This window comes from Brassica oleracea, chromosome C8, assembly GCF_000695525.1.
Source record: "Brassica oleracea var. oleracea cultivar TO1000 chromosome C8, BOL, whole genome shotgun sequence".
In the NCBI taxonomy this organism is placed as follows: domain Eukaryota; kingdom Viridiplantae; phylum Streptophyta; class Magnoliopsida; order Brassicales; family Brassicaceae; genus Brassica; species Brassica oleracea.
In genome coordinates, this window is record NC_027755.1 from 31,176,320 (window position 1) to 31,188,341 (window position 12,022).

Here is a 12,022-nt window from a genome sequence, read left to right on the forward strand (position 1 = left end):
TTCGACAGCTACATGTGGGAGATGTTGCCAGTCTTTCTTGAAGTCTGTTCGAATCTTAAAACTCTTGTCGTGGTGAGGATTATCTAACAAACTCATGAACTTGTGAGTAAATTATTCTTAAACTTGTGTCTTGGTTGTATTGTACATGCAGGGAACTTCTGAAAATCCCAAGATGGTGAACCTTATTGTTATTGCCAGGCCTTGGAGTCTGTTATCATCTCTAGAGTATGTTGACATAGAAAGGCCATTGAAAGGGGAGGCATTGGAGATGACACTAGTGGGTTACTTACTCGAGAACCTCAAGAAAACTGTCATTAAGTTTGCATGATTCGCTAAAGAAAGGAGAATCTGTCCACAAGCTAACATTAAGCTTGGATGATGCCCCAAAGAAAGAAGAATCTGACATCTTCATAGAACTCCTTAACTTTCCGAGACTCTCTAGGTCATGCCAAATTATTGTACGATGATCCTCATAGTCATCACCAATGGACATATAAGTTTGTCTTTGATAACTATTTGTTGCTTCTTAGTTTATTATGACATTGGAGTGTTGAAGTTTGTATGATAATTATAGTATTTATCATATTTATGAGTCAAATAAGTATTTGATTTATCGTGGCTAAAGGCATATATGCTTTGGAATTTGTGAACATGGTTTTGTGTTTCCTTCTTTTGTCTTGCAGAGAGCTATATATAATTTGTTTGTATTAAACAAAACAATGGGCACCTATATAATAAAAAAATTGTTTAAAAAAACACAAAAAACATTTTTGGAAGAACACTTCCACCTCCAAAAAATCACGTTTGTACTATTGGGAATAATATCTCATCAAGCTTCTGATTACGTTTCAATTCATTAAGAATAAAAAATGAAAAACAAGAAAAAAATAAGAAAAAAATAAGAAGAATCTTTTGTTTGAAAGACTCTCAAACGATTATGCGAAACTCTAAAATTAGGTGTCAAGTTATCTAAGAATGGAAATGGTCTTATGCTAGAACTTTAATATTATATATTGGTTTTAAAAAATTAGAGTTTTTCTCTAGGTTTTCTATATTTCATCGTTGTATTCATAAATTACGGTAATATTTTCTATTTAAGAAGCCGTAAAACTATTTTATAGGATAGTTTTTGATATTTTAATAGACAAATAATTATTTTAAATATTTATTGTTCTTGATTGAACTAAATTTATTAAAATAGGAAGCTGATCTTAAGTCAGTATTGCAATTTCCAAATTAGAATTGTCAAATTTCTTAGGTAAAAAAAAATTATGACTATCGAACTAGTCAGCTGATTATTTTTAAGTATTTTTATATGGTTATTGAGATTTTTAACTCATTTTTCAAAAATTAATGTTAGATTCTACTAATTCATTAGTTGTATTAACATTCATAGTGTATCTGATAGTTCACATGTTTTATCATATAATGTTTTAAAATATCCAAATAGTATGATGAGTAGTAATGGATAGCATGATGCCATTGTTTCTTCTACCATGCCTGATGCCATTGTTTCTTCTACCATATGATAGTATTTGCTCATATATAGTCCATATATGACCAAAAAAATGTACACACTTATCAATCATTGATACATATCATTCTTGTTTTTCAATGATACTAAATGATAACACAACTCTATGTTTTACATATGAATAAAGATTCACATAGACAATATGATCAATTTGGTATACTTATGTTTGTTCATGAGGTATATCCTTGAGGAACCTCTTCACAGTTTCAGCTGGTTCCATCCTTTCAACGACCCGTAAAGAGGTTGAGACTTTCTGAAACCGACAATGTCTTTGATCTCTGTGAAGTGTGATGCAACTTCGTCTTTGTCAGACGCCATTTCCTTCACATGCTGGCTTCCGTAAACGCATATGCTTAGCGATTTCTTCTTTGGTGCGTCAACTTTTATGTATTCGCTGAAGAAATCTATCAGTTCTTCCTTCTTCAGCTCTCTTAGTGCCGCCACCTAAACCACAAAACATCACCCCCACGAAGCTAATGTTACTGGCTTGAGCTATGCTTCAAGTTTTTGAACTCTGTTCAGAGATAACTATGGAGAAAGCAAGAGCAAATGTTCTTTGACTGAAAGAGTGTGTTCATATGGTACCTCTTTATCTCTGCGGTTGAATTTGAATGTCCCGTTTTGAATCTCTTCCCAGTAAAAGTAAGATTCATCCGACAAGTTCTTGTGTTTCTCAAGCTTCATGTCTATCAAAGTTGTTACATTGCTCTATGTAGAAAGTCATGTCAGTTACAAATAGGCTTTAATGGTGAAGCTGGGGTTTCTCTTAAGCAAATTAAATATGATTCTATATAGTAATCTAGTTAGGCCATCTCACCTTGAATTCCTCATCACTTATCTTGTAAATCTTACTCTCAAGGTCCTTGAGTAGTGACTCCACCCTTGAATCTATATGTCCAGGACCCTATAAACAATAAAATCAAAAGAAAGTTAAGAAACTAAATGTCTGAGTGGAAGAGAGAGGCAAGAAAAGTTGGTACCTTAACTGAAGACTGGATAATGAACTGTACTCCATAGACACCAGCTTTGAGGCTGTGTTGGAGGAAGAAAGTGGTTATGCATCAAAAACATAATAACTCATGGATATTATCAGAGTTAAGGGCCCTTATTCAAAATAAAATGCTTGCATATTATTTAATAAAAATTATAAACAGCTTTTTTAAAAGAGAAAATCATAATTTTATTAGTATATACTGTTTATATATATCTAAATTATAACAATATAAAATTCATATAATATGTTTTTCTTATTTTTATAAACTAAAGTTTTCTTTCACTTTTTTTTTTTGGTTTCGTAATTAACTTTAATATTATTATACCAAAATATACACACACCCACATACAATAACATATTTTTTAAAAAGTCGAGCCCCTATGAAGTGGATTATTTAGAGAAATGGCTACATACCTCCGAGAAAGTGAAGTGATGTAACCAAGTTGCTCCACTGTTCTAAGCTGGTGGAAAGTGGCTTGCTTTGCAATGAGACTGAAAAGCTGAAGTTTGCTATTCATTGCAAATTCATCTTGATGAACCTGAATATAATGCACTAGAGCAGAGTTTTCATCACTGGGGTTTGATCCTTCTTGATGGTAGAAGTATCTCATTCCTTTTCCCAGCTCTACAACCCTACTTGTCAGGAACTGTGATGGAAATAACGGACGAGAAATAGGTTTTGGACCGCTAAAAAGAACATCTTCAATATACTTCACCATTGACTCAGCTTCATTCTTCTCAACGTTTCCTGAAAATAGACATACCATGATGTGTATACAAAAGGATAAGAGAACCAAAGTATCATACAATAGGATAAAGATTGTTTACCTGCTATGTAGCACTCAACAAAGGTTCTTGATAACAGCATTGGAACGTAACTCGCCAAGTCTTCAGCTTCTAGATGAGAAAGAGCATCTAGTTCCTCTGTCCAAGGCCAAGTGTTATCTTGTAAAACCAATGAGCAGTAACTCAATGCTTGTTGATATGGTTGTTGGAACTTGTAGTTTTGGTATGCCTTGGTCATCGTTTCCTATTACAAGAATATGGTTAAAATCATGCAATGAGGGAAGTGGTTGATAACTTAGAAAGAGTGACAAGGTCTACTATCAAGGTTACTTACCTTGACAACAGAAAACCTGTCAGGTTTAACTTCAAATTTTGCTATCTTTTGCATAACAGCTTCAAGCAAGATCCTCAGTTTATGATTAAAGCCAACAAGATAGAGCTGGAAATGAGAAACACTTTAGTCAAACATGAGATTCACTGAGCGAAGTACACAAGGAAACGTCAGAATCCTTGTACACAAGCTCACCTCAAAACCATTGTCTGAAATACTTAATCCATAGTCAAGACCAGCAGTCTGCGCATAGTAAGCTGAAACATATATAGGAGTAAAGATGACATAAAAAAAACTCTGTTACCATAGAGTTGTCTTGCCTAATGGCTAGAGGTAGTTCAAAGAGAAATTTCTATATATTACATCGTACCGTATTCATTTAAGTAGTCCACAAGCAACCAAACAAAAGTATTGGAAAGAACAGCAGCTTCAGGAGAAGTGGATGCAAGAGGGCAGTTGAAATCTATATTAACATATGCCTTTGGTTTGAAGAACTTTTTATCCGGTTTGTACCACAGTCTTGAGAATGATGTCTTTCTCAACAAAACAGGAAAGATTTCCTGTTCCAGAACTTAGTTAAGCATCATGAGATAAAGTGCTTTGTAAGACATTTTTTTAATTTGTAACTAGAGTGATGGAACTGAACCTTATCTTTAACATCCTTTAATGAAAAATCTGTAGGAATGAAGACATTAGGTGTTGGTAGAATCAAATTTACATCAGGTGCAGACTTCACCCACTCCTGTAATTGTTAAGCACATATCTAAATCAAAGAGAATACAAATTTGAACACACAAAAGGAAACTAAAAGTATATCAAAAGCCAACCTGAATAGTAAGTTCGGTTATATTCTCAAAAGAATAAGCAGTGTTGTACCATGGCTCAACCTTGTCGGTTTGTCCTTCAAAATTATTTGATTTCCAAAAGATTCTACAAACATAATGGCAGTGAGCTTAGGTTATCAATACTTGAACTTCACGTAAATTCTAAGAACACATTAAGGCCTATGGGCTGCTTAAAGTATACAGCACTAGGGTCATTGTTTGCTTGTGTAAGATGCATTCCAACAACAGAGACTTACCTGACATTTGTAGGAGAAAGCTCGTTCAGAATCTTTTGCACAATAGCTGGATTAAATTTTGAAGGTAGGGATGATCCAACGAGCCAATGCTTGGTTGGGTATTTCTGAAGCATAATTGCAAAAGAACACATTAGAATTTTCTTTAAAAGAATGTGAAATGTTCAGTACTAAGATCAACTTTATACAACATAGTAATGGTTAATAAGATTGTAACAGAGTCAAGCATCTATTCTTTTTTTTGTCACACATGTGATACCAAGAGTATGAGAAATCACTGAACAACTAAAAAAAAAAGACTATTACCGTCATGTTTGATGAAATATCCACAACATAAGAGATTGGATCTATTTTGGCTTGATAATGAAACTCTGCTTCAGAGATAGCTGAGAGCTTCAACCACAATCAAATAAAAAAAATGTATCAAGCTCTTTAATGACACTAAGTAAGATTAATAATAACAATACCTCATCAAAAATCCACTGGGAAACACCAGACTGTTGTAAAAGCTTAATGTGTCTGAACAACAACCCTATAATATCTTGCATATGCTCTGTAAGCCAAACAAGACACAATATAAAAACCAGATCCAGATAATATCAAGTACACTGGTCGCATCTATTCAACTTAAGGAAGTTTGCTACCATGGCCAGCATCAGTAAGATTAACTGAAACATCGAAGAAAGAATACTCCATAGTCCAGTCTGCTTCACCAGCATAAAGACTCGTTGCCCAACCTGTGCTAGTATTAGGAAAATATTAAGCATGTTGGAGTGAGTACTACAGTACGTGTTTGCACAGCTATATTAAGCAAATCTACTAGATTATATGACTAGTACAGCGGAAACAATTAATATTTAAGATTTATCCTGGCTATTAACAGCAACAGTTTGTCCTAAAACATTTTGAGAATCAGAAATAGAGAGCTGAAGAATAGAACTGTTTATAATTTGTTACCCCCTTTCAGATAGAATCTGTGCTTTAAACATTCATTAGTTTGGCTCCAAAGAGAACCGAACCTACCAAAGTGTTTTAACGCATGAAACAAACTTCCTTCGGCTTCATGACCAATTAGATGACCAAGGTACATGCATGGTGCTTCTTCATAATGATGGATGCTAGGTGTTACAGGCCATGAAACAGTAAGCTTGTGACCCTGCTTTATAGGTACAGCCTTCACAAGAACCTATAACAACACAATGAAAAAAAAAACACTTAAAGAAACATTATCGTAGCTGAAGCAAATGTTAAAAACTGAAATACAGAACACAAAACCTGCAAATGGTCCTGAGTACACGGCTGCCCAGGAAACCTAGGAACACTCTTGTTGGTGTTCCGGATTTCCTGGAACATCCCTTCCACTAGACATTGAGTTTTGTCAAGGCTTTCTGAATACATCAAGAGAAAGGATATGTATTGTTATCTAGAAACAAAAGAAACTGAGTGAAACTTGAATTTTGGGTTTAGATTCAACACCTACCTTTGCCATAAACAACCAGATGCATGATATTGGCAGAGTAGTGCTTATCATAGAATTTAATAAGTTCACTCCTTGTATCTATTCCTTTTGCTTGGGGTTGTACATGAAGAGTGTCCATGTTCCCTAAGAAAACATATCAACTTTCTTAGAACGCCAGTTAACACACAGATTAAAACAATAGGTAGAATATGAACCTGTGCTAAATTTGTGATATGGATGGTCTTCTCTGCTTAGATGCTTCAGTAACTGTGTGAACCAATAAGAAAGACAAAACACTCTCAATTTATCTGCTAGACATAAGTATCAACAGACTTGTGAGTTGTCAAACATGCAGAGGTTTTAAGACATATAAGTACAACAAGCTAGAGGGGAAGATACCTGACGCATTCGCCAGGAGTCAGACAACAAGTTTTTCTGATTCTCTGGATGAGAAGAGTACTCGTTACAACTTTATTACTAAAACAAACTGCAACATGAAAGGTATTCAAGAAAGACAAGAAGGTAACCAGAGTCAACAGCCTTGATCTCCCTCATGGTGGCATCAGCTGACATTAGTGGTTTAATAAAGAACTGTGCAAACCTGACGAATGTGTTAAAGATTAGTACACAAAACAGAAAAATATTTTAAAAAAATTTAAGTCTTACCTGTCCAAAGCCTCATCAAAAGAGTCTGTGTTGATATCAAAATGGTAGTTTGTGTCTTCAGTGGATGTATAAGCATTTGTACTCCCTCCATGCTAATAAAACAAAGAAGATCAAATAATGATTCAAGTTTGTATATAAGAGCTGGAGAATAACAAATATTATATTACCTCAGTGATGTACTTGGAGTAACTATCTTCCTCTGGGTACTTTTCACTTGCATAAAACAGCATATGCTCTTGACAATATCCCCCAAAAATAAAATAAAATAAAATCAGATACTAAAGTGCTCATAACTGTGTACATAGACAGAACTGAGTGACTGAATCTTGAAATGAAGAAACGTACCAAGAAAATGAGCAAGCCCATCTAATCCTTCTGGATCCGAGAATGATCCAACGCTAACGTTCATTGAAGCAGCACACTAAGAGCAAAGATGAATCAGTTCAGCTTTCTTGTATGAGCATTAAAACAAGAACAGAGAATTAATCTTTACCTTGTCAGTCTCTGGATCGCTGATTAACAAGACTTGAAGAGAGTTCTTGAGAACAATCCTCCGATACTCTCTCTTGTCCGTACGCGGCTTCAAAATCTCGCCACCTTTATCCATCGGTACCGCCGCCGCCACCTCCGTGTTCTCCTTTCCAACTGCCATTGAGATTGAAGAGTCTACGCTGAGTCTTCGCTCTGGTTAAGTTCAACGTCTTTCTTTTATATATTTTCTAACCTTATTAATAGGACAAGGAAGCTGAGAAGAAGTTGTCTAGTGTTTACAGTCTACGTCTGAATAAATATAAACGGTCAATCTCTTATCACGTCATGAAGATCCAACGGTGATTAGTTGTGATAGTTTTAAGTCTTCGTGTTGGGTCTCCGCTTGTATATGTCCAAATCCCATGTCTTATTTTAGTTTTACGTGTGACAATAAAAAGACAAGGAAGACGAGAAGAGATGGTCCAGTGTTTATAGTCTCCACGCCTTTCAGAGGAGCCGTTAGTCACACATACATTTAGCATTGATCTTCCATAGTATTAGTGTGTATCGCGTCCGTAGTCGGGTGTTCAAGGCGTTCCGTGGATCCGCAAAAGACCCGAATTCGAATCCGCACCACACCAGATTTTCACAGCACGTGGCCACCGGGCTTTCACATTCTCTCCAGAGAATTGGTTTACCATTTTCTTTTTTTTTAGTGTCTAAAGAAAACTATAGTCGTCTTTTTTCAACAAAACATGAAAGATACTATGTATAAGCTTTAATTGTGTGATGCAAGGTAACTGCTGCATACATTAAACTCCAAAAGATATTTATAAATTTGGCGGATTGGTCCATGGTTCTAAATGGTTGACCCGCATCAAAAATGTTCAATCTGCATTCGTCCCGCATCAAAGATATCTTGAACCGCACCCGCCCTGTGGCGGGTAAGCGGGCGAAACCTGCGGTTTTTGAATCAAATTCCCAGCCCTAGTTTAACGACCAAGTATACAACGATTTAACGGCCTAACTATAGCTCCTGTTGTGTGCATGTAAGTACAAAACATATGCAACAATATTGTTTCAAGATGACCTGATTTTTACATGCCATGAAACAATAAAATCTTGTCCCTTGCGTGACAAAAGCATCCTTCCCAAGACCCTAAACACCAAAGAAAAACACCACCATTTCTAGCTAAAAAAGTAACACTACCATCACGAGACAAGATTCTTGCTCCTACTCTTTAGCACGGACTCTACACAGTCATATTCTTAAATCTATGAAGCAACTTTCACCAGGTTGCTAATTAGTCAGTCCCAAGCTAGTAAAAAAATTTGTAACAAAAAATTAATCAATCATACATTTACAACAATATGTAACCACTTCACTTCTTCCATGCTTATAAAAATCTAAGCTTTAGAAGTACCATGATGATCCTTATCGATATGCTTCAATAAATCCCCAGGTTCACGAAACCCTCTGCTGCATTTCGGACAAACATCAACCGTAACTTTACCATTCTTCTCCGGCATTTTCTCTGAATTGCCATTAGCAAACTGTAACTTCTGGCTAAGATCGGCACCGAGCCTGCTGATGCTTGCCTCCGCAGAAGCTAAAAGACTAGACCATCTCGATTCAGGTTTCTTGGGTCCAGCACAACCATGGTCTGGTCCAAACCGATGCTTCAAACAATGCTCAACACTACAATCTCGGCATCTTATCGTGTTGGAGAAGGTTAGCAACTCTCTGCACCTTGGAACAGGACATTTCTTCTTCTTCTTCTCGACAGTTTCCTCGTAGCTTGATGGATCACAATCTGTGTTCACGTGTTTCTCCCAAGTGATGTTTGGATCTTCGTCAGGGTTTAACCGAACTCCTTTACCACATAACGGACAGATAACAACCGTTACATCTCCTCTGTTTCCTTTCGGACAATTGTGGTTATTGTAGCTACGATGATCCAAACAAAACACCTGCAAGACAACAAGAGATCATCTCCATATGTTGTTGATTGAAACATAGAACAAATGAATCTGAATTGGAAACCTGAGTGCAGCGATCGCATGTGAATGGTAAGAAATCGATCTGCTTGCAATCATCTACAGAGCAGTGTTTCCCCAGATCTGGAAACTCCGGAGTTCCCATTTAAGACCGATGATGTTTCGAAATATATAACACAGAACAAGAGAGTTTCCCGGGAAAAGAAAATCCCAGATTCCGAGAATTCAGATGAAGAGAAAACTCGCAGGAAGAATCGTGAAGAAATGTCAACGTTTACTTCTTTTCTTCTATTTAAAGTCAACTCTTTTTCCTAACTGGGCTTTAAGGCTTTAATTCGAAATTGGGCTTTTAAGGGTTTATAAGTTTTCAGTATTGGGCTCTTAGCCTCGCGTGACTTTGGTAATGTGCCCAATCCTTTTTTTTTAGTTAGTTCACCAGATAATTTTTCTTTGTATATATCAATTTCTCGATTTTCTTATGATAAATTGATTTTTTTACCGAATAACATTATTGAGCTGACACATTGACATATTTATAAGAAGAAAAAGTTATGAGAAGAGGCAGAGATAAAAACAAGATGAAATAACCCCACCCATTGATATCTCACCCTGCCAAAACTTTACAGTCATATAAAGACAAAGGCTAAATCTAAAGTTACTAGTGAGTTCATATGTATGTGTTCACGGTGATTACATTTTTTTGTACGAATAAATAAAATTGTTTTTAAGTTTGAGTCAATGGGAAGCACGATAGAAAGACAAGAAGCAGACGAGAAGTGGCAGAGAGGGTAATTAAAGTTTGATGGGGACAACAAAACATTTTACCTCTTGGTTTTAACCAAATGCATGTGGTTTTCGGTTTCTACAGACACTGAGGACAAATTGGGAATTGGGATAATTAATTTTTACCATATAGTTTTGTTTTTTTTTTCGTAAACTTTTAATTAACTAGTTTATATAATTTGATTATTTTGAAATGAGTCAAGTGACGTGAATATCATTTAGATCCATTGCATGTGAATCAATTGAGTACATATTGAAATCATAGATATGAAAGAAAAAAGATTAATCATAATTACAATTAAAACCATTTAGCCTTTATTAACCAGCGTAGCTGGCCCAGATGGTCTTGAAGGGAAATAAAAAACCCCAATACGGAACACGCGGGTTTGATGCGTTGGCCAGGCAATTGGGGTATCTAATTTCCCATAGTACCAAATGGTCTGGCTCGCGCCGAGGGGTTGGCCTCTGGGGGTGGAAGTCCCTCCCGGGTAAACAAAAAAAAAAAAAAAAAAAAAAAATGTTATGAAACAGAGCAAAAAAAAAAAAAAAAAAAAAAAAAAAAAAAACCATTTAGCCTTTATTGTATTTTTATTTTATTATACAGTATTTATATAGTTATTAAATAACAACACTCTCCAGTCTCCACTTCTAAGTCTTGAACCCTTGCCTCCCACAAGCTCACCTGAAACTCTATCTCTCTCTTCTCTCTAGTTCTCTCACTCACTCTCATGTTCGGAGTCACAGCAAGACTCGATGACCAAATCGGCACCACAACCACGCCAACCACCATATACGTGGACCCACCTCCACAAGACCAGCCGAGTCACAACTCGGACCACCGTTCAATAGAAACACTCGTCATCGTCTTAGCCGTCATCACCATATTATCAGTCTTAGCCGGCATCTTCGCTAGACTCTGCGGCGGCCGCCATTTATCTGACGGAGGAGACCATGACATCGAAGGTTGGGTTGAGAGAAAGTGCCGTAGCTGCATAGATGCTGGAGTCCCCACCGCCGCCTCCCCTCCTCCTTCTACACCGCCACCGCCACCTCCAGCGACGGCAGCAACAGTGGAGGAGCCGAGTAAGCCAGCAGCCACCGAAGAACAAAACAAGAAGTGAAGTAGAAAAGGGTAAAACTACATAAGCTTTCACCATTGTGTAATCGCATTAATATGAAGACATCTTTTTTTTTTGATATGTACCTTATTCTATGAACATTGATTTCGCAATTTCCTCGGATGTTTTGTGATAATTATTAGAAAAAACAAAAAGCAAAAGTTCTTGTCAACTTTTGCCTTTAATTCCGTTTGAGATTTGAGACCAACGGCATTAAAAAAAGAAAAAAAAAAAAGACAAGAATCTATATTTTGTTATAAAAAGAACTGGAATTTTATTATATCGCAGGAATTTGAATAAGGGCAAAATATTATACCCGTAGAAATAATAACACTGATATAGAGAGAGAGAGTGTTTCTTATTAAAGAGAAGAGAAGAGTTTTCGGTGTATATTATAAACGATCGAATCGATCGTTTATATAGAAGTTAAAAAGTAGGATTTCACTGTGCAAATAGTGCAGCGGGCCCCACATCTTTATATTTTCAACAATTGCGGTGGCTGCTCCTTTTTTTCTTTGACTTTCGTAACACTCCCCCTTGGGGGCCGGTGTCACTATCCGCTCTCGCTTAACGTCTTTGTTGCCTCGTTAAAAACTTTTCCAGGAAAACCCAATGGGAAAAACCATAGTAAGGTAAAAAGAGTACAACTACGTAAGCTCCCCCTCGAATAAACAGTCATAGATCCTTCTGATGGCGCATCCCAATGTTATGGATGTGTTTTCTGAATACCGAGGTAGGGAGTGATTTTGTGAAGAGGTCGGCTGCATTGTCGCATGATCGAACATATCTTACTTCAATCTCTTT

At 36.4% G+C, this 12,022-nt stretch overlaps 3 protein-coding genes and 1 pseudogene across 4 annotated transcripts; 2 read left to right on the forward strand and 2 right to left on the reverse strand.

The window, feature by feature from the left end:
• The window catches only part of LOC106309172, a 1,670-nt pseudogene extending 1,138 nt beyond the window's left edge, over positions 1-532 (forward strand).
• Positions 533-1,557: 1,025 nt separating this feature from the next.
• Positions 1,558-7,586, reverse strand: LOC106312439 (zinc-metallopeptidase, peroxisomal-like). 2 transcript variants are annotated; one of them, XM_013749963.1, is made up of 25 exons: positions 7,342-7,586; positions 7,194-7,269; positions 7,016-7,083; positions 6,849-6,940; positions 6,710-6,783; positions 6,582-6,625; positions 6,398-6,449; positions 6,204-6,326; positions 5,999-6,111; positions 5,747-5,909; positions 5,368-5,460; positions 5,191-5,276; positions 5,030-5,116; positions 4,727-4,830; positions 4,473-4,575; positions 4,292-4,387; positions 4,016-4,205; positions 3,841-3,902; positions 3,649-3,753; positions 3,357-3,558; positions 2,943-3,276; positions 2,515-2,566; positions 2,352-2,438; positions 2,120-2,242; positions 1,558-1,978 (listed from the first exon to the last, which is right to left on the reverse strand). In XM_013749963.1, exons 1-25 carry the CDS (start codon positions 7,498-7,500, stop codon positions 1,733-1,735), a joined length of 2,934 nt encoding a protein of 977 aa, XP_013605417.1. In that variant the 5' UTR covers positions 7,501-7,586; the 3' UTR covers positions 1,558-1,732. The 2 variants fall into 2 exon arrangements, with proteins under 2 accessions (XP_013605417.1, XP_013605418.1); XM_013749964.1 differs by lacking the exons at positions 6,849-6,940; positions 7,016-7,083; positions 7,194-7,269; positions 7,342-7,586 and having other exon boundaries at positions 6,398-6,490; positions 6,710-6,786.
• An 808-nt stretch (positions 7,587-8,394) lies between these two features.
• Positions 8,395-9,563, reverse strand: LOC106310147 (zinc finger AN1 and C2H2 domain-containing stress-associated protein 13). The gene is made up of 2 exons (XM_013747354.1): positions 9,364-9,563; positions 8,395-9,290 (listed from the first exon to the last, which is right to left on the reverse strand). Exons 1-2 carry the CDS (start codon positions 9,460-9,462, stop codon positions 8,727-8,729), a joined length of 663 nt encoding a protein of 220 aa, XP_013602808.1. The 5' UTR covers positions 9,463-9,563; the 3' UTR covers positions 8,395-8,726.
• Positions 9,564-10,735: 1,172 nt separating this feature from the next.
• LOC106310748 lies at positions 10,736-11,370 on the forward strand. The gene has a single exon (XM_013747965.1). The coding sequence runs from the start codon at positions 10,829-10,831 to the stop codon at positions 11,219-11,221; it is 393 nt and encodes a 130-aa protein (XP_013603419.1). The 5' UTR covers positions 10,736-10,828; the 3' UTR covers positions 11,222-11,370.
• Positions 11,371-12,022: the final 652 nt, after the last annotated feature.

What these genes read in the sequence shown, in the direction of transcription:
- LOC106312439 (XM_013749963.1), bottom strand. Translation starts at nt 7,500, where the DNA reads ATGGCAGTTGGAAAGGAGAACACGGAGGTGGCGGCGGCGGTACCGATG. An exon ending in TGTTGAGTGCTACATAGCAG is followed by an intron (nt 3,277 to 3,356) that starts GTAAACAATCTT and finishes GTCTATTTTCAG; the next exon opens with GAAACGTTGAGAAGAATGAA. An exon ending in TCAACCGCAGAGATAAAGAG is followed by an intron (nt 1,979 to 2,119) that starts GTACCATATGAA and finishes TTTGTGGTTTAG; the next exon opens with GTGGCGGCACTAAGAGAGCT.
- LOC106310147 (XM_013747354.1), bottom strand. Translation starts at nt 9,462, where the DNA reads ATGGGAACTCCGGAGTTTCCAGATCTGGGGAAACACTGCTCTGTAGAT. An exon ending in CATGCGATCGCTGCACTCAG is followed by an intron (nt 9,291 to 9,363) that starts GTTTCCAATTCA and finishes GTTGTCTTGCAG; the next exon opens with GTGTTTTGTTTGGATCATCG.
- LOC106310748 (XM_013747965.1), top strand. Translation starts at nt 10,829, where the DNA reads ATGTTCGGAGTCACAGCAAGACTCGATGACCAAATCGGCACCACAACC.